Source organism: Melopsittacus undulatus, chromosome 5, assembly GCF_012275295.1.
Source record: "Melopsittacus undulatus isolate bMelUnd1 chromosome 5, bMelUnd1.mat.Z, whole genome shotgun sequence".
Lineage (NCBI taxonomy): Eukaryota > Metazoa > Chordata > Aves > Psittaciformes > Psittaculidae > Melopsittacus > Melopsittacus undulatus.
In genome coordinates, this window is record NC_047531.1 from 64032653 (window position 1) to 64059608 (window position 26956).

The 26956-nt window shown below is 42.0% G+C and overlaps 2 protein-coding genes across 2 annotated transcripts; one reads left to right on the forward strand and one right to left on the reverse strand.

The window, feature by feature from the left end:
• Positions 1-1994: 1994 nt before the first annotated feature.
• Positions 1995-26955, reverse strand: GTF2E2 (general transcription factor IIE subunit 2). Its single transcript, XM_005142995.3, has 8 exons — positions 26873-26955; positions 26176-26342; positions 13895-13986; positions 13245-13352; positions 11573-11755; positions 11003-11096; positions 3926-4041; positions 1995-2911 (listed from the first exon to the last, which is right to left on the reverse strand). The coding sequence occupies exons 2-8, from the start codon at positions 26336-26338 to the stop codon at positions 2792-2794; spliced, it is 876 nt and encodes a 291-aa protein (XP_005143052.2). The 5' UTR covers positions 26339-26342; positions 26873-26955; the 3' UTR covers positions 1995-2791.
• On the forward strand, positions 21263-21618 carry SMIM18 (small integral membrane protein 18). The gene has a single exon (XM_031043618.1). It carries the CDS (start codon positions 21302-21304, stop codon positions 21593-21595), a length of 294 nt encoding a protein of 97 aa, XP_030899478.1. The 5' UTR covers positions 21263-21301; the 3' UTR covers positions 21596-21618.
• Position 26956: the final 1 nt, after the last annotated feature.

Consider the following 26956-nt stretch of genomic DNA (forward strand, 5'->3'; position numbering starts at 1 on the left):
TATGTTTTGTCTTAGTCAAGGGCAGCCCGAGTCTCCTGGTTAGCAGAAGATGCTTTGAGGGAATGAAGAGAAAAATGGGAGTAACAGGTCCATGGCCCCCAGCAGAGAGCAGGATGCCCCTCAGCAGACCTTCATAATGCCAGAATAACAGAAGAAGGATTTTGCAAACGAAAGTGAGCTGAAGGCACAGTGGGTTTGGCCACCAGGAGAACCATCTTGCCAAACACAGAATACAAGAGAACACCCTGGAGGAAGGTGAAGTAGGTTTAAGTTTTTCACAGCTGTGAACTGTTATGCTGAACTTCAGTGAAAAGCCTGATTTGGACATTATGCTGTGAAGAGACTGAAAGTGGACTAGAGTGGTACTAAAATGCTTTCAACAAACAGACTCCAGCTGACACAGTCTGAGGTGTTTTCAAGTTGCACCATTTGACTTTTAAGAGGTCTTGGGAAAAAAAACAAAAACAAACCTGTAAGGATCCCTGGGAGCATCTTCAACAGAAAAAACAAAACTGAACTCCTGAAACCCACACAAAGAGAGGAGCTCATGCTTATTTGCTGAGCTTGTTTTCTTCACAACTGTTTGTCTATATTCCATGACACTTCCAACAGGCCAATGTGAGCTTCCCTTCAGCTACATCCAAGACTGTACCTGTAACACTTATTATGCCTTCCTCTGGGGAAGACTTCCTCTGGTGATACAGAGCATCTAATCCAGCCTTTCAACTGAACTGTTTTGTTCTTTTTAACACTGGCGCCTGACAATGCCAGCACAGCACACAGTGCTGACAGTCAGTCTTCCTTTGCTGTTTTTTGACCTAACGTATTTTTAATCTTTGAAAATAGCTGCAGGTATTTTCTTCAGACTTCCCTATTATCTTAATCACTTGAGCAGAGAAACAAAGCAGGTAGCCTACCTTACAGCCTGCTTTGCAAGCTTTGGGTCAGAGAAAGGATAACACCATGTCAGATGACTGGGATGACTGGGAAGCTACCCCCCTAGAAACCCAAAAGGCATGAAAGGCAACTCAGAGATTACTAAAGAGTTCTACTTTTGTCTGAGCATCATCACCAAAAATAAAAATAAAAAAATCACTGCTCAAAAATGGAGCAGATGGAAGGGAACTTTTTTGTGGTTTTGGAGTTATGATGACAGGAGAGAGCAGAACAGTTTTCAGGTGTGCCATAGGTGCTTTAAAGCCAAGCTGTAATGGAAAACTAAATAGCTCTAAAGGAACTGCTTGTGCTGACCTGGAAAATATACGGAATAAAAACAATTTCAACACCAGCCAGAGAAGCATGCTTTTTAATACATATTTAAAAAGCATGGGAGAAAAAAAATAGGATAAAACTCCTATCAGAATTTATCAAATGTTTAAGGTTGATACAGCGCTGACATGTGCAATGCCAGAAGTACTGTTTGTTCCTCAAAAGAGCAGTCTTCAGTATCAGAAGGATAAATGCTACACTTACAGAAGTGTATTACTCCTCGTGCACTTCCCCAGGCAGACATAATGAGTTCAGTGAGACAGCAACAAAGCCTTATTCTTCATCTGTTCACGTGTCCAGATCTGATGGCCTCTGCTTCAGCCCCTGACACATCAAGACACCAGCTCATGTGCAAGCAGCAGCAATCTGCTGCTGGTGGTGTACCACAGTCACCTATTTTACCTTTGATCCTAACCCCAGAAGTGCAGAGAAGCAACTCCTCTCCTGCAGTGCCATGAAAACAGTATCAGCATTGATTGACTCTGGTTCAGAACATACAAATAAATTATCAAGACAAAATTTGGCCAAGTTCCACGTTAGTCTGTACTGCATAGAACATCAGGCAACTGAAGCATTCATTTAAGGTGTTGCCTCCCCTCTCTCCCACCACAGATGATAAAAGACGACAGTGTCAGCCCAGAACAGTAAGTCATCAAGAAGATAAAAAATAAAGCAAAGATTCCTTCACTTCCTTGAAAAAGAAAATGCAACAAGCACAAAAGATGTTGATTCTCTCATTGTTTAAGGATGGAAAACTGGAAATCAGCATTAAGTTTATTACTGAAAAACAAACAAAAAGAAATTGCTTCAGCATTACACTATCATTTTATCTCCCTCCTGCCCATAGAGTAGAACTGTGCAACACATGTGCATCCCCTACAGTGCTGAAAAATCACCAAGGGCAATCTCTGATTAGCGTTAGGAAGCTGCAGCTGCATTGCCATCCTGCAGCCTGCTGGGACTTTGGGAGAGGGTTTTTGTCTTTTTTTTTTTTCCTGACTTTGAGCCTCAGATATCACCTATTCTCAGTAAAGCTCAGTCTCATGGCAAGAAAGAAGCCTACAAACCAGGGGTGTATTTGGCTATGACAGAAACCTGCCTGAAGTGACTTTAGGAAAAGGTTTTCCTGAAATAGGTAAAACAAATGTTGTATTCAATCCTACCAGAAAGCCCCTTGTAAGTAATTCCAGGTAAATACCCATTAAGCAATGTAAAAGCAGAGTTAAGCACTGAACAGGAACTCCTGCATTACATGCTGAGCAACATTTACCACTATGCCAAAAGGCAACTAGTGAGAACCTCGTACTTAAAGACACATTTCCCATTAGGTAATTAAATTAAACTCTAAACTTAGTAGTTCATACTTGCTCTTAAACCGACCTGTTTCACCTGGGCAGTTGCTGGGGTGGGGGAAACACATCACATTACTATATACAGTCAGTCTTTCTGCAAGCAGACACTGAACCCAAGTGGCAAAATCCTGATATATTAAAAATGCATGTTTACTCCAGATTTCAACTGGTCACTGCTTGCCGGGAACGACATCAGAGTAATCTTTTAATACTCCAGCCAAGTGATCATTGTGACTCTTAAACCGACGTTTCTTCTGAGAAGCGGGTTTCTTCCTCCTCTGAATAGGAGCCTACAAGAAGAAATAAACAGCAGTCAAAAGATCTACCCTCCAGCTGCAACATCTGACCTGATGTGTGATGCTGTGCTAGTCATCACTTCAGTGAAGAAGAGCCCTGCCTGAACCAGGGGTAGGCAAGCAGGGAAGGTGCTTTATTTTTCTGGCAAGAAGGAACAGCATTCAACTCAAATCCAGGCAGGGAGATGTGGACATAGCAGTCTCTGTATCCCATGCACAGCAGTAAAGCTGGCAGTTGTAAGTGAAGCTTCCAAACACTCCCATGCAGCTACAGAAGCAGGTACATGACCCATCATTCTATCCACAATTATGTGCTAAACGACACCTTCAGTATATAAGGAAGTCAGGAGTGCCTACATGGTGAGAGGCATTAAAACTTCTAGTGTAGTGACTAGCAGAAACCACGAACAAGTCCTGTGTGGAAGGGAAAGGACAGTTTGAAGCTAAGTGCAGAAAAGACATGATGTATCACATCAAATAAGTGTTAAAAAATGAATTGCTTGAAGTCAGGAAGAAAGCATTTTTTGAGAGCTTGCAGCCATTTTGGCCTCCCAGTTAAACACTGGGAGCATATTGCAACTAACTTGGAGAACAGCATGTGTGTGGTGGGAGGCATATTACATGAGGGTTCTCATCAGGACATCAAAGCTATTTAGCACAGAAGAAAAAGTCACAAAACCCCAACCCTTCTCCCCAGAAAAGTAACTGTTCTTCTACTCCTAATGTATTGTGCAGCTTCAAACAGAAGCTTCCGCTTTGGAGCTCACAGAAATTTCTGGCATTTGCCCTCTCCTTGATGCTGCTTGGGTTATTACACAGGCTCAAACAAGCTGTAAAAACACTGACTGCTGGTTATAGCATTGTTATTTGCAACTTCTTAAAACTGGTCACACTTCCCTGAGCTACACAAAGCAGCTATGCAAAGGCTCATCATCATCTTTTGGAATTAACACTGGTGGCTCAGGATGCAGGAGTCCCCTAGAAAGATTTGCAATTTGTATCTCTTACTATTTTCTTTGGTCCAGTTTCTTGCATGGAAGAAATACCCTGTCGTTTCAGGTACTCTTCAATCTTCTCCTCATCCATAGAATCCACAGGAATGCTCCTCCACAGCTTCTGAAACTCTGAAACACCAGAGAAACCCTTGTTTTATATCCTCATTGAGAGCACTCACAGGCAACATGTGCTTTTAATGTGAATTTGCTATGGTGCCTTTTTTTTGCCTAGCACATCTGTAGCTGTGTAGACTGTCAATGTGTTTTATAAGCCTTGGTTCAAAAGATCTTGGTGAAGAGCAATAACTAACCATAAATGGAAACTCCATTCACACATCTTTAGCTGCCATTGTCTTGGGAGACTTGTCATCTCATAGTCCAATTTACTGAAGATTCAAGGCATTTGCTTCAGTGGGTTTATGCTTGTTTATCACTGTAATATAATACATACCGTGCTGTACCGATAATAAATTACTAACATTCCTCTGGTGTTAAAAAGAGAGATACCTTAAAAGACACAGCAGCAGGAAAAAAGGAGAAAGACAGTAAGTCTTAATTAGCACAGCTGCCATCTGCCTGCACACTTTTTGCCTCATGTAAAGCTCCACAAAGCCTCTGGAATGCTTTCTCCAGGCAGCGGGTGGTACAATCCTGCCTCCCTTCATTCCCCAGGCAGTAAGTTCGATATATCCTGTCAGCAGGTTTGGCTAACAAACTATAAATAAAACACGAGGTACACAGAAATGCAAGACTACATTTTTTTCCCTTTATTTCCAGATATATTTAGTATACAGTTGTCAAAACAACCACAACTTCTGCAAGCTTAAGAAGCTGTCCTACACAGCAGGCGATGAAATGATGGTCTGCCACAGATACACCAGCTCTGGACACGCTGCAAGAGGATGACACTGTACGAAAGGTATACGTAACAGACTTGGTTCCTGTACTTGGACCAATTCCCTCCCTAATACCTCTTGTTTTTCTATGAGAAATGCGCTTTAAGTCTTGGGTCTTTCTTTTCTTCCCACTAAAAACAGTAAGGGGCTGTTTAAGCTTTCCAGGAAACAAAAGAAAGGTATTTTGCCTGTGAAGAACAACAATGTTCACTTTGTAATGCAGAGTTTTTGAAGAGAACCAAATCCTGTCAAAACACCACTTTTGGTTACATGGAGGTATCACTCAGCCCATTTTTCATACAGGCACATACACACTCATACAGCACAGCAGTATCATTGAGACCACCAGCTTTCAGATAACGCAACGCTTGCTATCACACATCATCTCTCACCTAATCCTGTTGCAGCAGGTGGAGAAGGCTGTGCTGTGATCAAAGCTTAACATGCAAGAGAGAATCCTTAGGGATGAGCCCTCAGATCAAGACTTAACAGCCTGTGTAAGGTTCCCATTGCCTTCTCCTGACTGAGCAGAACATGCTCTTTCAAGCCATTTTCTTTCTCGTCATCCCCCCTCCCTGTCCTAAACACCCAAGCTGAGCCCCCAGAGGTGCTTGGAAAGATGAATCAGTACTGCACATTGCAAGTAACTGTATTCCTAATCATATGTCTGCAGCTCCCATGTTAAGTGACAAGGCTGCACACAAATGCATGACTATTAAACAGATCCCAGTTAGAGATACTTTCACACTGTGTTGTGCTGTTCTGCCTTTGGCTCTGCACAAATGACTCCAGGAGGAGCTGAAGCCCCCCAAGATGTACGACAGGCATGTGAACAAAAGGTGATGGCAGAGGAGAAAAGCGATAACTGAACTTTCACATGACAGCATCCTTTTACTCATGATCTGCCACAAAGACAGATGATATTTCTCCTTAATTAGAGTTTATGATATATGGACAAATATGTCTCAGTGCAAAAAAAGAGAAAGCTGGGGATAGGTGCTTAAGGTTAAACTGGTCTACATTCTTCTGGGGAACAGAAGTGAAAAATTAAACATTAGAAAATAGATGGTCAGCTCTTCAAGGATCAACATGCACAGGAGTGCAAATCATGGTTAATATCTAACCACAGCAGTTTGCATTTCTTGTAATGCAGCGGTTAAACCATCATTATAGCTTCACATTCACCTTTTAAACTTGGCCAAGAAATATGAACCTAAGTCACCAAGAATCAAAACCGCAATGCTAAAGTGGACTTTACACACAGATAATTTAATCCACTAATTGGCCCCACCAGGTTCACTCTACAGTATTCTGCAACTCCCATGTAAAAATTCCTTCATAAATCAGGCTGCTTTCAACTCTGTTGCTTTGCCTGTGGTTAACTGCAAAAGAACCTTCTCCCCATGCTGAAGCTCCATGTAGGGTGTTAAAATGTGTTATTGCCTAGGAAAGTTGGGGGGAAGTCACAACAAAACAGTCATCTCCCAAAAAATATTCTGTGTTAAAGGACTGGTCCAGGATTAAAAGCACAGGATAAAGGTGGAGAAGCAACAGGGCTGCCACCCTTCTGACAGCTGTGCATACCAGCTGTTCGCATTCAGGGTGCCACTGAAAGGGAAAAGGAGATACATCTATCATCTCATCACAAAACCGACTCAGTGTAACACCAGACACTGAGCTAAATGCAAGAACTGAAGAAAGAGAGCAGCTGTCTGGCTGCACCGAGCCATTGCTGCACTACCTGTCAGAGTTATTCAGAAGTCTCCAAGGACTATGCCCCTATCAGCCAGTGAAAGTTTAGACCTTGGGAATATGCTATCTGAATTATTGCAACACCTTCTCTGAAACAGAAGAACCTATGAGAAAAGCTGGCAATAACTACAGCTCTCTACAAACAACTCTCTACACTTGTAGCTGTGCTATTTCTACACCTCAAAATTCAAATCCTTGAATTTTGACCCAAGATAGAAAAGATATTCTTTGAGGAGAATCTGAAGTGCTGTCACCCTGGCTGTGCAGCTCCAAGCAAATGGGGTCACCACTTGTTAAAAGCAGCACTTCACGAGAGGGTCTGAGGGGAGGAAATGGCGCTCAATGACATGATTGCTGTGCTCCCACCTCTGGAGCAGCATCAGTGCTTACAGTTATCCAGATAGAAGGATGTGTCAGGCTGGCCTGTCTCTGGAGATGGGAGAAGACGGAAAGAAAAATGCTTCGAGGAGCTGATGTGTCTGAAGAGTGGACAACAGTGACAGAAGGCAGTTATTAGAGATGATTTCAGTACTTCAGATCCTTTTTTTACAATGTCCTTCTTGTCTCTGTAGACAGACACAAGGAGTTCAGTATTGCTGTGAGGAGTGGGAAGTGGATTGCTGAAGCAGAAAGCTCACTGCATGCTGTCCTGCTTTAGCCAGGCACAGAGAACAGGTTCAGATGCCCACATTCCTTTAATGCATGTAACCATTTAGATTATGGAGCACATTCAATTTTCCTTCTCCCTGTCCTGTCAACATCTAGGTGATCTTCACACCATCAAAACCACAGCAAAATACTCTTCTATCAGAAACACTAAACTATCTGGGAGATCAGACAGAACAAGTGCATAATATCTATAGAAGAAAAAAACCTGCCCAGCAGTCAAGACAGTAAGGCTACACTTGACTGCAGTAGCCTGCATTCAGACAAGCTGGCAATTTCTCCCACCACCTGGGCTACTACGACTAGACGGAGGCCAGAATAAAATCCCCCAGGGAGAAATTCCCAAAGAATTTCTGGCCAAAGCAATTCAGGTGCTGTAAACCCTGAAGGAAACACACACATTTTCAGCAGATTTTTAAGTCCTGATGCCAATGCAGATCTCTCCCAGAGGAGGCAGAAAGTTGTGATCCTGGTATCCAAGGCAGGTGCTCCGTGTCTTACCTGGACTATGACCAAATCCTGTATGCAGTATCTTGCAATTTGACCACTGAAATATTTTAACTCAGAGGCTTGGCAGAATCAACACTACTCAAAAGCTGCTCCCTTGGCTCCTCCAGATAGCTAACTTCTGGTCTTTCAAGTAACGAGTGGAGAAAACGAGTCCCATGAGCTGACTGAAAGGCCAGTTTAGATGTTTGCTAACATCTCCAGCATGGGGATGTCTGCATGCACAGACTTAAAACAATGAGCTTTGACTATCAGCAACACACAGCAAAGCTGAGGGCTGCATAGCAAAGCTGAGGGCTGCATAGCAAAGGTTTTGCAAACATCTTCTCCCTCCGATACCCAAGGGGTAAGAATGCACAGTTACCTCAACTTTACTCCATCAAGAGGTGCCTCACGTACAAAACAAATTTGTGCTGACATTCCCTGAGTGATTACACTCTAACATGTTCCCTTTCTATAAATGCTTACACTTGGGGAACAAAGTCATGGGTAAATGGCTGCATGGTGAATTCAGTGTGGCTTATCCTGCACTTCTGACTGCCTCACCCAGTCCAGGCAAAAAGGTTAGGATGGCTTCTGGAGATAAATTACTGTAACACACCTGAGCTGAGCCAGAATCTAAGCACAGGACAAGAACAGACAGTAACAGGGCAAAAGGGAAGAAACACCTGAGTAGTGGGGAAGATGGGAGTCCTGCTTCCTAACAGTCCCAGGGAATACAGTACTAGATTTGTATCAGAAGGAAAAGGTGCTCCATGCTAGGTTTGTGGTGCTCCTGCTTCACCTTGGAATTCAAAGCCATCACTGATACCACACAATTTTTTTACACTGTTAAATTTAAAATGCTTTAGCCAGTCTTTAAACCTCCTCAAAGGTGCTTAGGAAGAATATTAAAAACATGCATAATTAAGCACCTGAATTTCTAGGCATTAAAACACTTCCTATATTACATTCAGATGTGAAAGATACCAGCTCTAACAGTTAAGCAATCAGACTGGCCTTTAAGCATTCAGCCTGCACGGGGTGAAAGCCTGGTTCACATGCTAAGTGCTGAGCCTCAGCACAAAAAAGGCAGTGCTTTACTTGGCTGAAGCACCTGAAATCTACCCCGGCTTTTATAAACACTTTCAGCTACCCACTACTGACAGAAGATTAATTAGCCAGGAAGTCAAGAAGGAACACATGCAATCTGAACCCTCCTTGGCTAATCACATGAAAGGAAGAACAAAAGCCATTCCTTACTGCAAAAAACCTTCTCTGCTGCCCTTAAGATCATTATATATAGGTACTGCACCACTGCTGCTGCAGTACACTGGGATTTACTTTTAAAGGGGGAGAAAAAAAACTTGTTCAGCCATCAAAACAACTGTAGCTGGGGCAGAGGCCAGCAAGCAGTTCCTCCCACTATTTCAGACAGCAAGCTCCACATTAACCTGGCAGCTCCTCTTTCTCTGCTGATGGAGCTCAGAGTGCAGTGGGAAAGGACGCCTGACTTAGAGGATACTAATCCCTGCCAACCGAAGTTCAAAACTGGAGAGTGTCATTTGGGAAAATAATGAACCAAGCAGCAGAGAGCCCTTATTTCTAAGGATAAACACTAAACTAGAAACATATTTTGAACTGTCATCAGCTCCTAAGATCAAAGAGTCTGACAACACTTCAAAGATTATTTTGCAGTTTTATAAAAACTTCGTTTTAATGTTACTGGAGATAATGAGCTGAAATAGCACCACTAACACAGAAATGTGTCACAACTCATCCTATAGGCAGACAATTCTGCCAGTGACTCCCTAAGAGACATGCTTCTGGAGCTCTGGAAAGAATCAGAAGCAAAACTGCTCGGGATGGATGTTTTCTTCCTCACAGGATAACTCCGTTGGAAAAATGACCCGTTACAGCTGCAGCAAGTGAGTAAACCCACACAGGGATGTTTTAGGAGTTGTGGCATAGGCAGGCTGACCACAAAATTCAGAAAAGAGAAAGCATTCTTGCCCCCTCTCAGAACAAAGTATCATCATCTGCATGAAAAGAAAAACCAAAGCCAGCAGGAACAGAATAATAATAAAAAAAAATCACTTTCTGCTTAGATGGAACATGCTGCCACCTGCGGATGAAAGACAGCAAAGCTACCTTGGACTACAAACTGCATACCCCTTCTAGACACTAGAGCCTTAAATGCCTTCCCTCATCTGGAGATCTAGCCAAATGGCTTAAACATTTTGTTTCAAGGGGTTTTAGAGTAATTTTTAACCTTTCCTGCCTTCCACAGAAACAGTCTGAACTGCTTGTTCCTAAACACAGATCAGTGCTCCTGTGCTAAATATACAATGTACTGAACAGCCCTGGATTTATACAGCTAATGATATAATTTCCAGTTGCTTAATTCTATTCAGAATAAGGATTCTGAGCTACTCAAATTAAAAAAGAGCTTTATGCTTTGTCCTATGGTCCCTTAATTAGAGCAGTTCAAGTTTCTATCAAAATTCTTCCCTTTTTTAGCCATAATGTAACATTATATGATAACATGGCTTTCAGTGATAAGAAAGCATTCAGTGCCATTTAGTAATTCAAAATAAGATCTTACAACAAAGACTGCTTTCTCCTTTCTGTTTTTACAGGCATCTGATGTTGGCATAAATGTCATTATTGAAACACACCCCGATTTGGGCAATTAATTTCTGTGCACAAATGGGCACATTGCACCAGAGGATGCTGCCACTATTAGACAGAAAACACATACTGGATTTCTGAAGTCCCAAATCCACTCCAGCTCTAGGCAGCAGCACTACCCCACATCTGTGCTCTCATCTATGCTGAACTAACACTCCTCAGGGCTTCTGTTCACATCCCTTCTGCTTTAAGTGTATCTTCTTGTTGCATTCACCAATAAAAGGCACATGATAATAAACTTGAAGAAAAACAAAACAAACTTGCACCCAAAAGCCATTCTTTTGGGGTTTTGGCTGCCCTTTACACAATGTAAGATGTGTATATAAGGTGATTTTTCTGTCTCTTCTGCACTTGAAGATAATAATTGGATTCCTGGTGCCATGTTCCAATATATTCACTACAAACCAGAGGATACTACCCCTGAAGTCACTCGCTAGTCTGACTAGCCTTGTGTTAATATAAACTACCCTCCTGACAGCTGGATACTTACTCATTTCCACCTCTAAACGACTGCAATACCTGAAGACTGCTTATACATATAGGTGTTTGAGATTAATTCAAATCAACTATCATGGAAATGAATGTAAACAAACACCCACCTTCATCCACAGTGAACTGACAGCTCTTGTCATTGTAGAAAAGAATTTTCTTCTTATCAGGGCGATTAACAAAAATTATCTGGTCCCCTAAAGCCTTGAAAACAAATGCAAAAGAACAGTACAAAAATTACTTTGTTTCCGAGGATTCCAACTTGAACAATGGACCCAGATGTGCTACAAAAAGCACAACAAACTAGAGAAGCAGCAAAGTAACTGGCATTAAAAAGCATCCAAAGCAGATACGGGTGGTATGTATAATAATAAATCAAAGATGAGATACAGAGGACTGAGATCAAGGTATAAAAGCAAAACTAAATGCCTGCAGTTGGAATGTGCGAGATCAAGAAGTCTTTTGTGAGAAAGACCTTTGACAGCTGTGCTGAGATCAGGCCACATCTGAATGTAAAGGATGAAATATAGAAAAAGCTACAATATTAGATCTTCTGAAATAGCTTTTGAGTTGTGAAATGAACAGAAACAACTCATGAGGAAATTCCCTCTTAGCCTCTACCTCCCCTTTGAGGAGGTACCTGCAATGGGTTTGCTACATCATAGACACATGCTACTCACCTTTATAGCTTTCTGTGCATTGGGTAGCCCTTCCTCGATATCTTCCAAAAGGATTCCTCCCAGCCCTCGCTGGTCATGCTTGTCCAAGAGCCTGAGCAGAGCCTTTTTATCTTTCAAGTTGTACTTGGGTTTGAAAGCATACTTCCCATCTACAACTTCTATTTTTGGATTGTTGACTAGAGCCTGTAACAGGGACATAAATTTAAAACCCTGAAAAAGAACGCATGATAGTACTTTTTTAAACAGCATGCTTTTGAGGAGCTAGAGCACAGAAGCCACATGTTACAGCTGCCAGTTTGGAGGCTATTAATCAAGCTCAAGTCATAGAGGTGTTACCAATGTGAAAGTCATTAACCTGGGACAAACAAACCAGGACTCAGTCTTCCCCAACTGCTGTCAACTGGCACCAGCAGCTGTAGAAGAAATTGAGAAGAGCAGACCTCCTGCACAGTAGGATTTTATTTCTGATGCCAGGTTCAGAGCGAAACTGACTAGCTGCTCATGGACAACTGATATTTCAGATATGCGCTGAATCAGTTTTGCTGTGCGGCCTGTACTACAATGGAAGTTCACCTGTAACAGAGGGCAACTCTACTTAGTTTCTTCTGCAGACGCCAGCCTGACCCTGAGAAAGAGACACAGAAAGAAGAAAGGAGGGAGAAAACACCTGTAACAGAGAAGATAAGTAACTTTGGCACTGCAGGGTATTTTTTTCACCTTTTCTTATCCAGTAACAGTTCAGTGATGATTTAATATACACTTGTTGGGAGGAGCTTTTACATTACATCTTGATACTCATTATGGAAGGAACCTGGAGCTACCTTTTGAAACACTTCAGCAAAGTCAAGCTTCCACCATAATCAACACTGGGGTTTCTGTAACCCAACATTTTAGTCCTGGTAGCAAAAGAATGCTACAAGCTGTATTAGTTAAAACAACCCTAGTTTTATTGTGCAGAGACTTCTTCCTCATGTCTCAAAAAACTTTACTGCTCTATTGCAAGGATATTAAATACAATATGAACAAAATCAGGTATGCGAATCAAGTGTAAATACTAAATATGCTATTCTGGTGATTTATTAACCTTGAAATTTCATTAAGATATTCAGATCAACGAAGCATGAAGATCGACATGGTGGCAAATTATAGTCAATCTGTAGGAACAAAACCTAGCATCTGGAGTGAGACTAATGAAATCCAGCAGTGAAACTTGAACATCTATTACCCCACAACTTCAGACATATTTCACATCAGAGTTCTTCATTTCAGTACACGACAAAGAATGTACTGTAAGCCTATGAATTTGGTGCCATACTCCTTTGTTCTAGTTAATTTAACATCCTTGATATCGGAAGAGCTCTCTGTATTATTTTTATTCAATAAAGGAAGTCCTTAAGAAAACCAGCTTCTTTATATAAAATCAGTAATAAAAAATTCACGTAAGGTAAAATATGCTGTGTAACAATTGTAACATGTCCTTAAAAATGTCAGAATAGTCATTTCACTGTTACTTCAACAGTAGAGGGTACATAAAGACAGACATGTGAATCAGTGTAGCTTCCTAAAGAGGAGACAATATATTTATAGAGCTTGTCATTAAATAAATGTGTGTAATCAATTATTTTCATAATGCTTTATCTCTAATTAAAATCTAAATGCAGGTGCTCATTACCTCACTCATTAACCATTGCTTCTGTTTCAGTCCAATATCTAAATGCTGTGTTTCATCCAAAATCTCTTCTAAGGTTAATGGATGTGTGTCACCACGCTGGTGCCGAGTCTGGAAAAGTAAACAGGATCTATTAGAGCTCTATAATTATTTTATTCAGTGACTCAGTTAGCATAAAGTAACTAAAACTGGTACACTGTGATGACAAAACAACTGTTGCAAAACCATACTAGATACAGTACACACAGCATATGAGTTTCAGTTTAGGGTTTTTGAGAAGATGAGATAAAAAAAATTAGTACCAGCTGAGAGTGATGACAAAGTCATCTGTCAAGCACCAAGTTACATGTTGTTTTGATAAATAGCTCATTAATCCTAGAAGGTGACAGCATGCTGCAGTTCCTATTTCTGGTGCAAATAACATTCCCTGTCCTGGTTTTTAAGTGACCTGGAATAATGAGGATTTCAGTAATGGAACAATATGCTGACCATTCTGTTTACTGACAGCACTTTGAATTTAACAAGCAGCTTCTTGATATTCTCACTCTTGATATAAAAGAATTTTAGACCTGAAAGATACAGCATCTTTCAGCTACCACAGAAGAATAAAGAAGTATTTAAAACCATTGTAATTTTACAGCAAAAGTCTGTACCTTCATGTAATTCACTATTTTAGCAAGAACTCCAAACTTGTAGCCAGAGCCTCCTGAAAGGGACTTGAAGTTGAATGATCCATTGCTGTGATCTACAAAAGGAGAAAACAAATCATTAAATTATACTTCCTGCAACACCCTGTTGGCTCTGCCTTCCATCTCTTTCTCAGTCTACTTCCATAAGCTTTCAGAATTACAATTATGAAAAGAAATGTGTGTTGCAGGAGCAGCCACAAGCCACCCTCAGAAGACTGTGCTAACACATGTCTTGATCCAGACCCACAGAGGTACTTGTCAACACACATGGCTCTGAAACACTTCTCAGCAGAGATGCATAAATATAAAGTTATTGGGACATGACCTTCAAAAAAACTGCAAGATACTGCAGCATTACTCCTGTAAGTATACATGTTTAATTTTGTGGCTTAACAAACCATAATCATTTATGTTACATTAAGTCATGCTGAAATAATGTGCTGCATTTTTGCCTAGCCATTAGCTATACTGATAGCTTTGCTGGAACAGGAGCAGAAAGTTTCACTTGATCCATAAAAGTATTCAGTAGCTGGATGTGCTTGTGCTGGGCTTACACATTAATTTATTTATACAGCTCTAGTAGTGAATTTATATGAAAAAATAAATTAAGAATTATACAACTTGGTGCATTGCACCACTGGGACAACAATTCAGAATCCCCTCTGACTCTGGCTTAATGTATTGTGAGGTTTGCTACCGTGTAAAGTTTGTTTCAAAACTTCCTGCAGGGTTGTTAATGACTGTTGTATTAGCATTAGCTATTAGCTCCGCACATTAAACAGAAATATCCATAAACTGCTATCAAAAGCCACAGGACCATTACCAGCATAATGGTATCAGCTTCTCAGAATTTCAGCTACTGGAGAAAAAGAACGTTTTCTCTATGTCACCACAGAAATTTTTTAATCCACTGGTGACTTCTAATCACACTTGACAGGACAGTAGGTGTTCTCAGAGATAGCAAGCTCCTGTTATTTCTGTGGAAGAATCAGCTGAGGGACAGAAAAGAACAATTAAAGTTAGGGCAGTAATGGAGGGAGAGGTTGCAGTGGGTGCTGAGCAGAGCTGAGTCTTGTCTCTGCCGAATGTGGATGAGAGCTGTGACAAGAAGCACTATGAAGTCTCAGAGGTTTGCATTGGTCAAGAAAAGAAACAAGAAAATTAAAAATCATAATATTTTAGAAAATGCACCTAAAATGTTTGACAGACCCATCGCCTCCACCGAGTAAGTGGCAGGTTTGGAGGAAGTCTGCTACCTTCTATGTGCTTAAACCTGGATTTTCTTGACAAGTTTTTTACATGAAACTCCCAATTTCCATGAAACTCCCAATTAATTTTCTGAAGTCACTATGCTTTGGATGATTTTTTTTATGTCTGTCCCACTGCATCTCAGTCTCCTTCCAAGCTGATCTGAAAGTCACTGCAGAAGGCAACTACAGAGTGGGAATGCTGGATGTAATCACATTGCAAACAAATCCATTTTGGATAATTATTGGGAAGAATTCATGGAAACTGGTGCTAAAAACACTTCAGAAACACTGAAGTAAAAATGCTGAAGGAATAAACATCAGATTAAAAACTCAGCAAGTAGTAATTGTGAAGCTTTTATATGACATCATATTAGAGGTTTTATATAGCACAATTCTAAAATGAACATAGAAGAATCAGTGTAACTCCACAACGGAAGAACATTTTATTGTGATTACTAAATTAAGATGGAAAAAGGGAGAAAAACAAAGCTGGCTCCCACTGAAAATACAACCTATAGGGATCTTCTCCTGAAGGATTCTTCCCTTTTATCATTAAAAATTAACATTCACACAGGACATTTTATAAATAAAAAAAAATATAATGAGAGGTCGAAAGTGCTGAAATACATTCAGAGGCACAACAAAGAGTTAAGATGATTTATCGTGCAGTTCTGCCAACTGAATCTGGAAGATTACCTTGTTTAATCTGCTTGGCTACAGCCTGCTAAGGCTCCTGACAAGTAAATCTAACCACAGGGCCAAGCTGGGAATCTGCCGATATTAACACTTCAAACGTCAGGCTTTGATGGCTGCTCAAAAAGCACAGTCAGGCATGGCCACCACCACCTCCCAGCGTCCTTACTTACAAAGCTCATCACACACAAAGAGCATCCCCCAGAATGAGAGCAGGAAGGGGTTTGTTTCTATTCGAGCCAGTAAGAGCTAAATTTATGAATGATTTACTCCTGGGGTTGAGGGCTGGATGTAAACGAGCAGAAAGGAAGTTGTCAGCAGCATCCTGCTCTGGCCAATGGTAGGAGAGCTCCATCTTAGCTGTGCCATAGGCTGCACTAAAAAAAAGGACCAGAACAGCGCTCTTCCAGCATCCTCTCAGACAAGAGGTAGGTGTGAATCATTTTATAACATTGTCTTAGGTTTACCTTGATTACTGAAAGAAAATATGCCTGTAAACTACAAGCCTGTAAAAAGCTTTTTAGAATCAGAATGTTTTTCTCTAGGTTTAGCAGGATTTTATTCCACCAAAGGCAGAGGAGCTTGCCTTGCACTATCAGACAAGCACTTTCACCATCTGTGCACTAATGGAAAATTGATGACTACTCACAGAAAAGCTCATGCACCAAACCACGATTCAGTAGACAAAATGGATTTCGTGCTTACTGGGGAGGTAGCTTGCTGTCTGCAGCCTCACATTCCCTCTAACAGATTCTATATGTTTGTACTGAAATGACAGTGTAAGGATTTTCCTTAAAACAAAGACAGCTAAACCTGATATTTAAGAAGTGTATCTCCTAAGTGGGTATTCCATAAACCGTGTAAATTTAGCTGCCTAAAACCCCTCTATGTTCATGGATATGCTAGAAACCTATTCTAGAAATTTGGTGCATTAGGGTAGGAAGAAATTCCCATTGAGTATTATTATTTTTGTAAATACTGGAGCAGCAATCGATACAAGACAAACAGGCAGGTGAGACTCCATCTGAGATTTGTTAAATGGTATTACCTCAAGATGTCTCTTCAGTGGTTTGTTAAACAAGACTTCCTCAGTACTGCACTGAAGTGATTTTTTTGCCAGTCATTTCCCTTTGCTCCACAAATATGATTTTAAATAAAGCTGCTGCTCTGCAGTGCCTAGAGACAATGATACCTTAAAATTAAAGCCTGATGTAGCTATTACAGAAGCCAATTCATTAAATATTTAACTTGCTGCATTCTGAATACACACAATAGCTGAATTGTATTCAGATCAGATTGGCTTACAATATGTATTTAAATTGTGCTACGGTAAAGTAAGTAAAACTGCATGAAAGCAGACCATTTTTGACAGCTTTCAAAGACGCTAACCTTGCTAGTGCCATGCTAATTATGGAGGCTTGGCAACAGCTACTTCAGTCTCGTATTTTAATAGTTTATAGCAATGAGCAGCTGATATTTATCTGCCTCGCCTTGCTCAAATCAAGGAGATCATCAGCCTCGAGAGGCACAAACCACCTCCAGCATGGGTATTAAATTCCACCTCCCTGTGTAAAGATGATACACTCTATGCTGTGCAAACCACTGCCCTAATGGTGGCTGGGGCTGGCAGCCAAGCAACAGGGAGCCATGCCGTACTGAAGATGCTCCTCTCTTCTCAGGAACAGAGCTACCTCCTTGGTGGAGGAGCTGTGGTGGGCAAAGGGTCCTGGCTACCCGATGAGAACATGCCTAGTCTCTCCAGCAGCCCCAGATCTTCATCTCTTTTTGCAGTATTCAGTTTCTCAGCAGCAGAAATGGCTCATTTTTGTGCCTGGTGTTTACAGAGTGAGTCTTAAAAGTCTGGTGAAGCTCAAAATAAAACTCTCCTTTCTTTCCTGAGTATATTCTCTTGCAATTTAAAGATGCATTTCAGTCCTCCTTGCTTTAACTACCCCTCAAAAGAGACTCTAAAATCCTTTTAATCAGCTCCTCCCCTCCCCCCCCATTTTCAAACTAGCCTCCAGACTACCCCTTCAAAAACCCGCCTGACTTTTGGCACCATAAAAGAGGCCAGCTGAGTTGCTTTCCTAGGCCATGACCAAACCAAACCATGTTCTCAAAGCCAGGGCCTGACTCAGCTCATGAGTATTTTTAGCTTGGATTTGCTCTGTAAACGTTGTTTAAGAACAAAAAAAACCAAACAGCAGTTTAATCAATCCTATCCATCTCAGTCATACTTCATGTATTCAGTAACAGATTTGTGTATTCGGCTACAGATTTAACAGAGGAAAAAGTTACTGCAACTGCTCTGATAAATGACCATATCAAATGCTAGTGCTGTGTAACTTCCCAACAAAGCTGTATTTCAATTTATATCCATTACAGGCAGCAGGATAAAGGTCAAAATGTAGAATCATAGAATAGTTAGGGTTGGAAAGGACTTTAAGATCATCTAGTTCCAACCCGCCTCCAGGGGCAGGGACACCTCACAGTAGACCATGTCACCCAAGACTCCATCCAGCCTGGCCATGAACACTACCGGGGTTGAAGCATTCACAACTTCCTTGGCATGTATAACATTTTAACAACAAAAAAAAAGACATAAATCACAAGCTGGTTTGGTGGCATCATCCTGGTTTTCACAATATCTTTTTTTTTCCCTAATGACACAAAAATGAGACTGCTTTAAATAATCTGTTCTCATAGACACCATCACACTTTGCCTTTGTCACTTCCCATTTATTCAGGTATTTTGTAGTTTTCACTCTCTAAACAGGTTGATAGCAGAATTATTTCTGGGATATATAAGGTTAAAGTATTACCTGTGGGCACAGTTAAATGAACAAAACATCAGCACTACCCCTTTGTTCTGTAGTTTTGATTACTGAATGAAATTAAACTAAATATGGGTAGCCAAGACCATTTCATAATGAACACAGCTAGGTTTTCACTTTTTGCTTGATGTTCAAAGCAATCTTCCATTGAGGCATGGAAAGAAGAATCCTGGTTTCTGCAAAGTTACCATTTTTTTCTGTCTTCCCCTTCTATAATACCATGTTTTCTGGGGTACCCCAGCAAACAAAAGCCCATTGTGCAAGCTCCCCCTTAGCTGGCATGTGCTCACTCACAGGCTTACATGAAGGGCACAGGCTGGAACGTCAGTGCTGCTCACCACTAAAAACTCCTTGCTACTTGCTCAAGGGAATACTGAAATCTGGCTCAATCTTCTCCCACACTCAGTTTTAAATTGCTGAAGGATTCAAAGTGTTATTATGATGCCCTACAGTATACTGTAACAAGTAACAAGATGTTACTGTAGCTCTTTCCTTCTTGTGGTTCAATAAGGCCAAGTGCAAGGTCCTGCATGTGGGTCAGGGCAATCCGAAGCACAAATACAAGGTTAGTGGAGAATCAATTGAGAACAGCACTGAGGAGAGGGACTTGGGGGTGCTGGTCAATGAGAAGCTCACCATGACCCAGCTTCAGTGTGGACTTCAGCACAGAAAACCCCTGTGTGCTGGGCTGCATCCCCGGAGCGTGAGCAGCAGGTCAAGGGAAGGGATTCTCCGCCACTACTGCGCTCTGCTTAGAACCCCCCCCTGCAGCCTTGTGTCCAGCTCTGGGGCACCAATACAAAAGGGACATGGAACTCTTGGAGCAAGTCCAGAGGAGGCCATGGAGAGGACGCAAGGCCTGGAGCTGCTCTGCTCTGAAGATGGGCTGAGAGAGCTGGGCTTGTTCAGCCTGGAGAAGCCTTAGAGCAGCTTTCAGTATCTGAAGGGTGCCTGCAAGAAGCCTGGAGAGTGGCTCTGGACAAGGGGGAATAGCTTTAACCTGACAAAAAGGAGACTGAAATGGGGAAGTTCTTCCCTGTGAGGGTGCTGAGGCCCTGGCACAGGTTGCCCAGAGAAGCTGGGTCTGCCCCATCCCTGGCAGTGTTCAAGGCCAGGTTAGACAGGGCTTGGAGCAACCTGCCCTAGTGGAAGGTGTCCCTGCCCACAGCAGGGGGCAGGAACTGGGTGAGCTTTAAGGTCCCTTCCAACCCAAACTGTTGTATGAGAATTCTATGGTTCCTTGGACAGCTCTTATTATATTAACTATATATGAGAAGTAGCATAATTTTGCTCAGTTTTGGGAGGCAAAGACAGGGAAAGAAGGAAACCAGGGGTAAACTAGATGTGTAACTGTGAAGACGTTATTGCCAAACACCTCATCTGCCTGTGAATTATCCATAATTCACAGAGAAATTCAGAGACAGACAAAACTTTTTTTTTTCTAGTTTTGTACTACAGAAGTTACCAAAGCACAGCCTACTTTCACACTTTTCAGCAAGGGCTTTCCCCAGACAGCACATCCCCACAGCAATTCATTTGTGCCAAAGGCAGATTTGCTAGAGCCAACTTGTTGTTTCATGTCTCCCCCACGCCACAAAGCAGTCTTTTCTTCTGCTGGGTACAAACGGACAGTACTGGAGCAAAGATGACATTCCTTTCCTAGCAGTCAAGCAGAGAATACCACTGAAAATAAATCAAAACTCCCTAGAAAGGGTTGGATGTTCCTTGTTGTATATCCCACTGACCATGGCACCACAAACAAGACTTCCAGATGTGCTCAGTGCCATTTGGGCAGCTGGATTTTTCAAGCACAAACTTCTACTCAACAGAGAAAGGGAATGAATGTGCCAGGAAATCTGGCCTTCTAAAGTCAAGAGAGTTTTGCAGGGTTAAATCTGTGCTAACAGGCAATTTAAGAGAATGAGCTTTAAGGAACTAGGATTGTTGATCTGGTACTAGAACTACCAAAAGTTAGTTTTATTCCTTGGAAATATCATCCAAAATAGTTAAAGTTTATGTGTTGCCTTTTTTTTAAAAAATAGCAATTTATTTCTTTCTCCCAGGCAGAAGAAACCCCTCCCCAGACAAGCAAGCTCCAATGACATTAGCATCTATTAAGTTCTTCTCATTGCTCAGGTGTGGGAGAGTGGCACAGAGATCTCCTAATCCTCTAAGAATGACATGCAAGTACCAACTTCAAGCCTAATGATGGACAGGTCATTAAAACCACAGGGTGTCTTAAAAATAATAATGTAACCTTTTTAGTCTTTGCATGTGCTTGAAATAAAGAAGTTCTCTCATTCCAGAATAATTTAGAATACTTGATGCATGCATGGATCAGACACCACTGAAATAAATGTTCCAGACTAATCACAAGGTTGTACATTTGAAGTGTGATATTTTTGTGAACAAAGGTGAGCATACAACAAACCACATCGGTAGGAAGTGCGAGCACTTAGTCTGAGCATACGTTCCTACAGTTTGAGATAAAAATCACAGCATGTTGCTGACCAGTAGAGTCCTCAACAGCTTTGTTTTTTCTGTTGCAGCCCCTAAGTTGGTGATAGTGAGCACGCTCAGGCAACTCTTCAGGAATGGCAACCCTCAACACCACTCACTGGAATGAGACTACATCCATTTCCCAGTATCTGGACTTTCAAGTGCAAAAGATTTACCCTTTCCATGATAACTGGAACACTGCCTGCTTTATTATTCTGATCATATTCATCTTTACTGTAGTATCTCTGGTGGTGTTGGCTTTCCTCTATGAACTGCTAGACTGTTGCTGCTGCGTGAAAAATAAAACTGTGAAAGACTTGGAGAATGAACCCAATCCCGTTAGAGCAATGTTGAACAGGTTCAGAAAGCATGAAACAGAGGTGGTGTAGGAAGGACTGAGCATCAGCACTTGAAGAACGCCTCATGAATTCACTTGAATGAAGCCTCTTGATTGACATGACCGAGCAAGTCATGTGCTTTCCCCCCCCCCCCTTTTGGACTGAACAGCAACAGCTATGATTTTATGTCTGGATATGGACTTGAATAATAGGCAAAGGCTTTCCAAGTCCTTAGCAGGAGAATAATCTTTTGCAATGTTATGGGGGAAGGAAATATTTTTGTTTCCAAATTAACTTTTGTTGTTTATATGGAGTTACTAGCCTAGATCTTTGTCTACCCAAAAGAACAATGTTGCCTAACATGTATAAAACTGTGTTGCTTAACTGGAGAAAATATTTATAAACATGCTCAACAATCTGGCCACAGGTAGTGCAAAGACACAACAGTGTCCTTCCACTGAGGTCAACCACACAGAGATGGGAAAGGAGAGGCTTGTGTGAAATCTTGCCTTTGACAGCTCTTCTTATGGGTTTCTTGCTTCTAGAAGAGAGGGTGGTGGGAGGAAAAGTAAGCCAACTTGAAGCATATCCCCTAAAATGGTCTCTTCTAAAGCTCTGTGGTACAACTTGATGCCTTCTCCCTCTCTTCCTCCAGTTTCACAGAACTGCTCTCCCCTTACTTCCTGTTCAACCTAGTTTAACAACTTCTGAGTATCAATACATAATTAACATACTACCTTAAGAACTTCTGGCTATTTCCACAAAAGCATACCACTATTGGTCTAGAAGAAACTGGGACATTTTTCTGCCCCAAGGCTGCTGCCTCTATGGTAACCACAACACTAAAGGGAGTCAGACATGCTGGATTTATCATCCCTAGCTTAACTTTTCAAAGCTAAACTGGAATTGACCAAGGAACACAAGCAGACAGGTAGCAGACCTGCCACACCAGTGACAGTAATTTCACCTCCACACAGCTTTTGGGTAACAACATGCTTTGCAAAGGAGGCCACACCAGGATAAGCCTTGCTTTAGAGATGGCAGGATGGATGCACAGCAGGAACAGACTTCATTTTGCTCAAGAGAATCTTAGCTTGCTTCACCAGCCTGCCCAGAGTGTTCACACTCACGCCATTCTCACAAACTGAGCACGTAACAGAACTCCAGCTCACTAGACTTTTTCTTCTGTAGATGCATCTATAGTTTTTAAACCATGAAAGTTTTGCAGTTACAAATTGTGACCACAACAACAGCATCCAGGAGCATGGCCACCCGTAAGGCCTGGTAAGTCCTTCACACTACTGAACCCACAGAGAAGCAGAAGCCAGTGAGAAATGTCCCAGACCAAAGCTATGCATAGTACAAGGTATTTAAACCCAAATAATATTCCTGTCATTAGGGAAACAAAACACACCTAATGGCCAAATGGATGAGTAAGCTACTACAGTGATTTCACAGTCTGTCCATGTCAGAAATACCTTTGTGCTATGGCCAGTACCTATTAGCTTTTTAGCTAAGCATGCCTAAGTGTCAGAAGACCTGCACATAACAAAAAAAGACTTGCTAATCTGAGTTGTGTTCTTCCTGGTTGGTGAGATGGAGTCACAAGATACTCAAGCCACTACTAAGCAGCAGAGCCAGTCCAGTGATTCATATGGAGAAGCAATCTCCCTTCTGCAGTGGCAAAATGACACAACTACCACTGCAACTGTTCATCTCAGATATGCCTGCTACAGCAAACCTCTGTCAGTACCATGTGCAGAGAATGCTTTCAGCTAAAAATCAAACTATAAGCACAATTAACAGAAGAAGCTGATGCCTCAGGTTCAAGACAACTTGGGATTCACATCAAGACATCTGATGAAGATAACATTAGTAGTGAGAACATCTTTAACTGTCAGGTACACCCACTGCCTTCTGCTGTATTTGACAGCATCAGCCCTGAAAAACCTGTGTCCCACCCAAGAGGCAAATGTAGCCATTGGGATGCACTAGATTAATTAATGTGCCTCTTCCTCCAAGCAAAAGCTCCAAATGGCAAGAGAACTGCTGGCCACTTGCAGTGTTCCTACAAAACACTCCTCACCGCTGCACACAAAAAGGTAGTGTGCAGGAAGCAATCCAGAAAGCCCCTGCTATGCTGGTGTCATGGTCCTCTACCTTCCTGAGAAGCACATGCAATGAAAAATCTTGGGAGTCATTCCAGCCAGTTATTTCATGGATCTATAAAGTGGGCTAGGTGTATGCACATGGAACAAAAGACATAGAACCCTAGAGCCTCAAGATGATTCTAGCCCACATGTAGAGTAAGTCATGAAACAACTCCTGGAGATTTTGCCTCTTTGTTGCTGTGGCTAAGACCATCGAAAGATCTTTGGTAAAAGACTAAGACCTTAGCCACAACTTACTATTCATTAATAAAAAGAAATAACAGATATGATCTATTTCATGTATTTTCCAGTTTCTATTCTGAACTGAGAAAACAAGGCAGTTTTGTACTTTTTCAAATAACTTGTTTGAATAATGATTATAACTATATTCAACTATTCTTACTAGACAGCTTACATGAAATCTTCACACACAGTCCAGATTTAGCCATGCAGTCATTTGCAGAATAGTGTGATCTCAATTCCTCTCCTCTCCCAAAAAAGTGACTGGGGCAGGCTCTCCAAGTCATAAATTCACAGAAGAGAGAACCTATGGGCACTAGCACCCAGGGACTAGCAATGCCAATGTGTAATCACTGTGACATTATTTATCATCTTTGTGGTCATTTTGCAACAAAATCAGGACTGATCATCTCAATTTTAATTTCTTTGGGGTGAGGAGAAGTTGGACAGGGATTCTGCAACATCAGGATTTTACTCTACCTCCTCAGGACCCATCTCTGACAAATGCATCTCCTGACAGGCACTTAACAAATAAAAATTGGTTTTTGACAGAAAGAAATTTGTCTCTGCAGCATTTTAGGAGAAAAAAAATCAAACTAAAAGCACAATTAATGGAAGTTGATGGCCCAGGTAGGGTGCAGCCTCAGTGAGCAACTTGTGCTGCTCAACCTGTTCAGTCACTTGCCAGCGTGAACACTTGCTCTTAGCCAATTCCTAGAGCAGGAGGAAGAAAGTTTGTGTCTGTTTTGCTCTCCATTATTTTCAGTCTACCCTTGCTGCTTCTGCAGTAGTTAGTAAATATTCCCCAAGGGGAAATGAAAAGGAGGCTGAGCTCATTCTGCATAAAAGTATTCCAGAAACCCTGAAAGCCTTCCGATGCTGTCTGGAATGGAGCCAGCAATGTAAAAGATAATGCATACTTCCTCCCAGCCACACATTCCTATTTGTGCAAGCTAAACATCTGACAGCTGCAAAAGCCCTTCAAGAAACACCCAGCCCACAAAACCACAGAAAAGAAACAACACGTTTATTATCTCCTCTGCCACTGGGCCACAATACTCACTTAAATCCTCTGGATCAGACTCACATTTGCCCCACTAGCCCTCTTCCTGTCTCTGCATCCCTCCTTCCCAACCAACTGCTCTCACTCAAGACATGCAGTTTATGATATTCCACATATAATTTTATTTTCTTTGGAGAGTGTGGCAAATGGACCGATGGAAACCTGGACTCCCTTGGTTTCTTTTAAACCATCTGATAACTTTATTTAGTGCCCTGAGAAGCTGGAGATACACACGCAAACTCCCCACTCTTCCCCTCTGATGGAAGATGCTCCATGCCTCCCCACTGTCCTTGACATTTTTCTCTGTTGTGTTTAGCCCTACCTTTTCCTTTTTAGAAGAGAGCCACACATGGTATTCAAAACACGAGCACACAATGAGTTTGCATAGCAGAGTATTTCATGTTTGAGTACCTCCTGACATTGGATTTGAGCTTTACAATGCATCCAAGAATTGTCAGTATTTTCAGAAAACTGAAAAGGGCTCCCAGAATTACATGTCTTGCACATCTAAGCAAACACAGAGCATGCTGATGTATGTATACCAATCCTCTCCCTGCTGCTCCAGGTGCTGCAAGATTCATTTTTTTCCCCACTATTTTGCTACTCCTCTATTAACTGCTTATTTGATATCAAGGGATCAGCCCCACCATCCCAGCAAAACGACAGAACTCCTCACCAAAGCAGCCAGAAACCTGCAGAAGTTGACCTGGTGTTAACTCCCAGGTCAAACACAAATAACTGCTATCAGGACATGCTCACCGGACACAATTTATACTGCAAAAGCCATCTTGGGGATGGACAGATGAGTTATGGTTAACAAAATTAGGTGCTTTCTAAAGAGGAGAGGAAAAACGAAAGAGCACTGTCAGCGGGCTCAGCAAGCACTGAAACCCACACACTCAGCTTCACACGAAATTGCATTCTGGTAGTAGAGATTCTTCCAGTGGAGAAGAGCAAACAAGCCACAGGACAAAGCCTGACACACATACGCGGCATTTTTTTAAAAAAGTGTTTTTTTCACCATTGCACAAGTGAATTTCTTAACAAAAAGTGATATTTTAAGGGAAAGAATAACAACACTCTCAATTCACAGACAGACTTACTAAAACAAACAGGCCACAGCTTAGAGACTTACAGTGGAAAATACCAAGCAGCAGCTTAAGAAGAGACTCACCAACCTGTGTTTTGTTTCGAGCTTGAGGAGCCACTTTGTTCTACCTTAGCTTTCTTCTTTTTTGAGGAAGAGGAGTCTGAAGACGGCGGTGGACGTTTCTCTACCACCGGTGTGGAGAGGGCACGCTTTTTGAACAGCTCTCGCTCTCTCAATAAGGTCGGGTCCATAATTCTGTCAGGAGGAACAGAAGGGAAAAGGTAAGAAGTCGATATTACAGTCAATCGGACGCTTGAGAGCAAACGGATTTGCTGCTAGTGTTTGCTTATGGTTTGCAACTTTCTCTGCCTGTACGTGGACTTTAACAAACTGAAGCGTCTGGGGATTTCAGGGGTCAGAACAGCGCCTTAACCCCAAGAACAACCGAAGGTGGAGAAAGTAATTTAGTTTAAACCAGCCCTAAGCCCGCACCTAAGCCCGTGAAGAACGGCCGGCTCCGCCCACTGCTGGCTGAGCACCGAGCGGCACTACACACCGGGACCAACTGTCCGCCTCAAGGACCCCGAGCGCTAACAGCGAGCCCCAGAGCCACCGACGGGAAGAGAAACTTTGTCAGTAAAGCAGCGGCTTCCCATAACCACCGACCGAGATTCCGTTCGCCTCTCTTCCTCCCTCACCCACACACCCACCAACCCCCCTACCCCCAGCACAGTGCGGTCCTGGTCCTGGTCCTGGTCCTGGCCCCGCTCCCTCCTACCGCTCACCTCGGCCGCCGCCACCATCCCGCGAGGCGCAGGCCGCACACCGCTATTGGGCCATGCCGCCTTCCCGGCAGCCTCTGCTCCAGC

Excerpts from the sequence above, each read along its gene's own strand:
- SMIM18 (XM_031043618.1), top strand. The coding sequence starts at position 21,302 with ATGGCAACCCTCAACACCACTCACTGGAATGAGACTACATCCATTTCC.
- GTF2E2 (XM_005142995.3), bottom strand. The coding sequence starts at position 26,338 with ATGGACCCGACCTTATTGAGAGAGCGAGAGCTGTTCAAAAAGCGTGCC. Across the intron at positions 11,756-13,244 it reads AGCAATGGTTAATGAGTGAG|GCTCTAGTCAACAATCCAAA; the intron begins GTAATGAGCACC and ends TCCCTGTTACAG. Across the intron at positions 11,097-11,572 it reads ATGCACAGAAAGCTATAAAG|GCTTTAGGGGACCAGATAAT; the intron begins GTGAGTAGCATG and ends TTTGTTTTCAAG.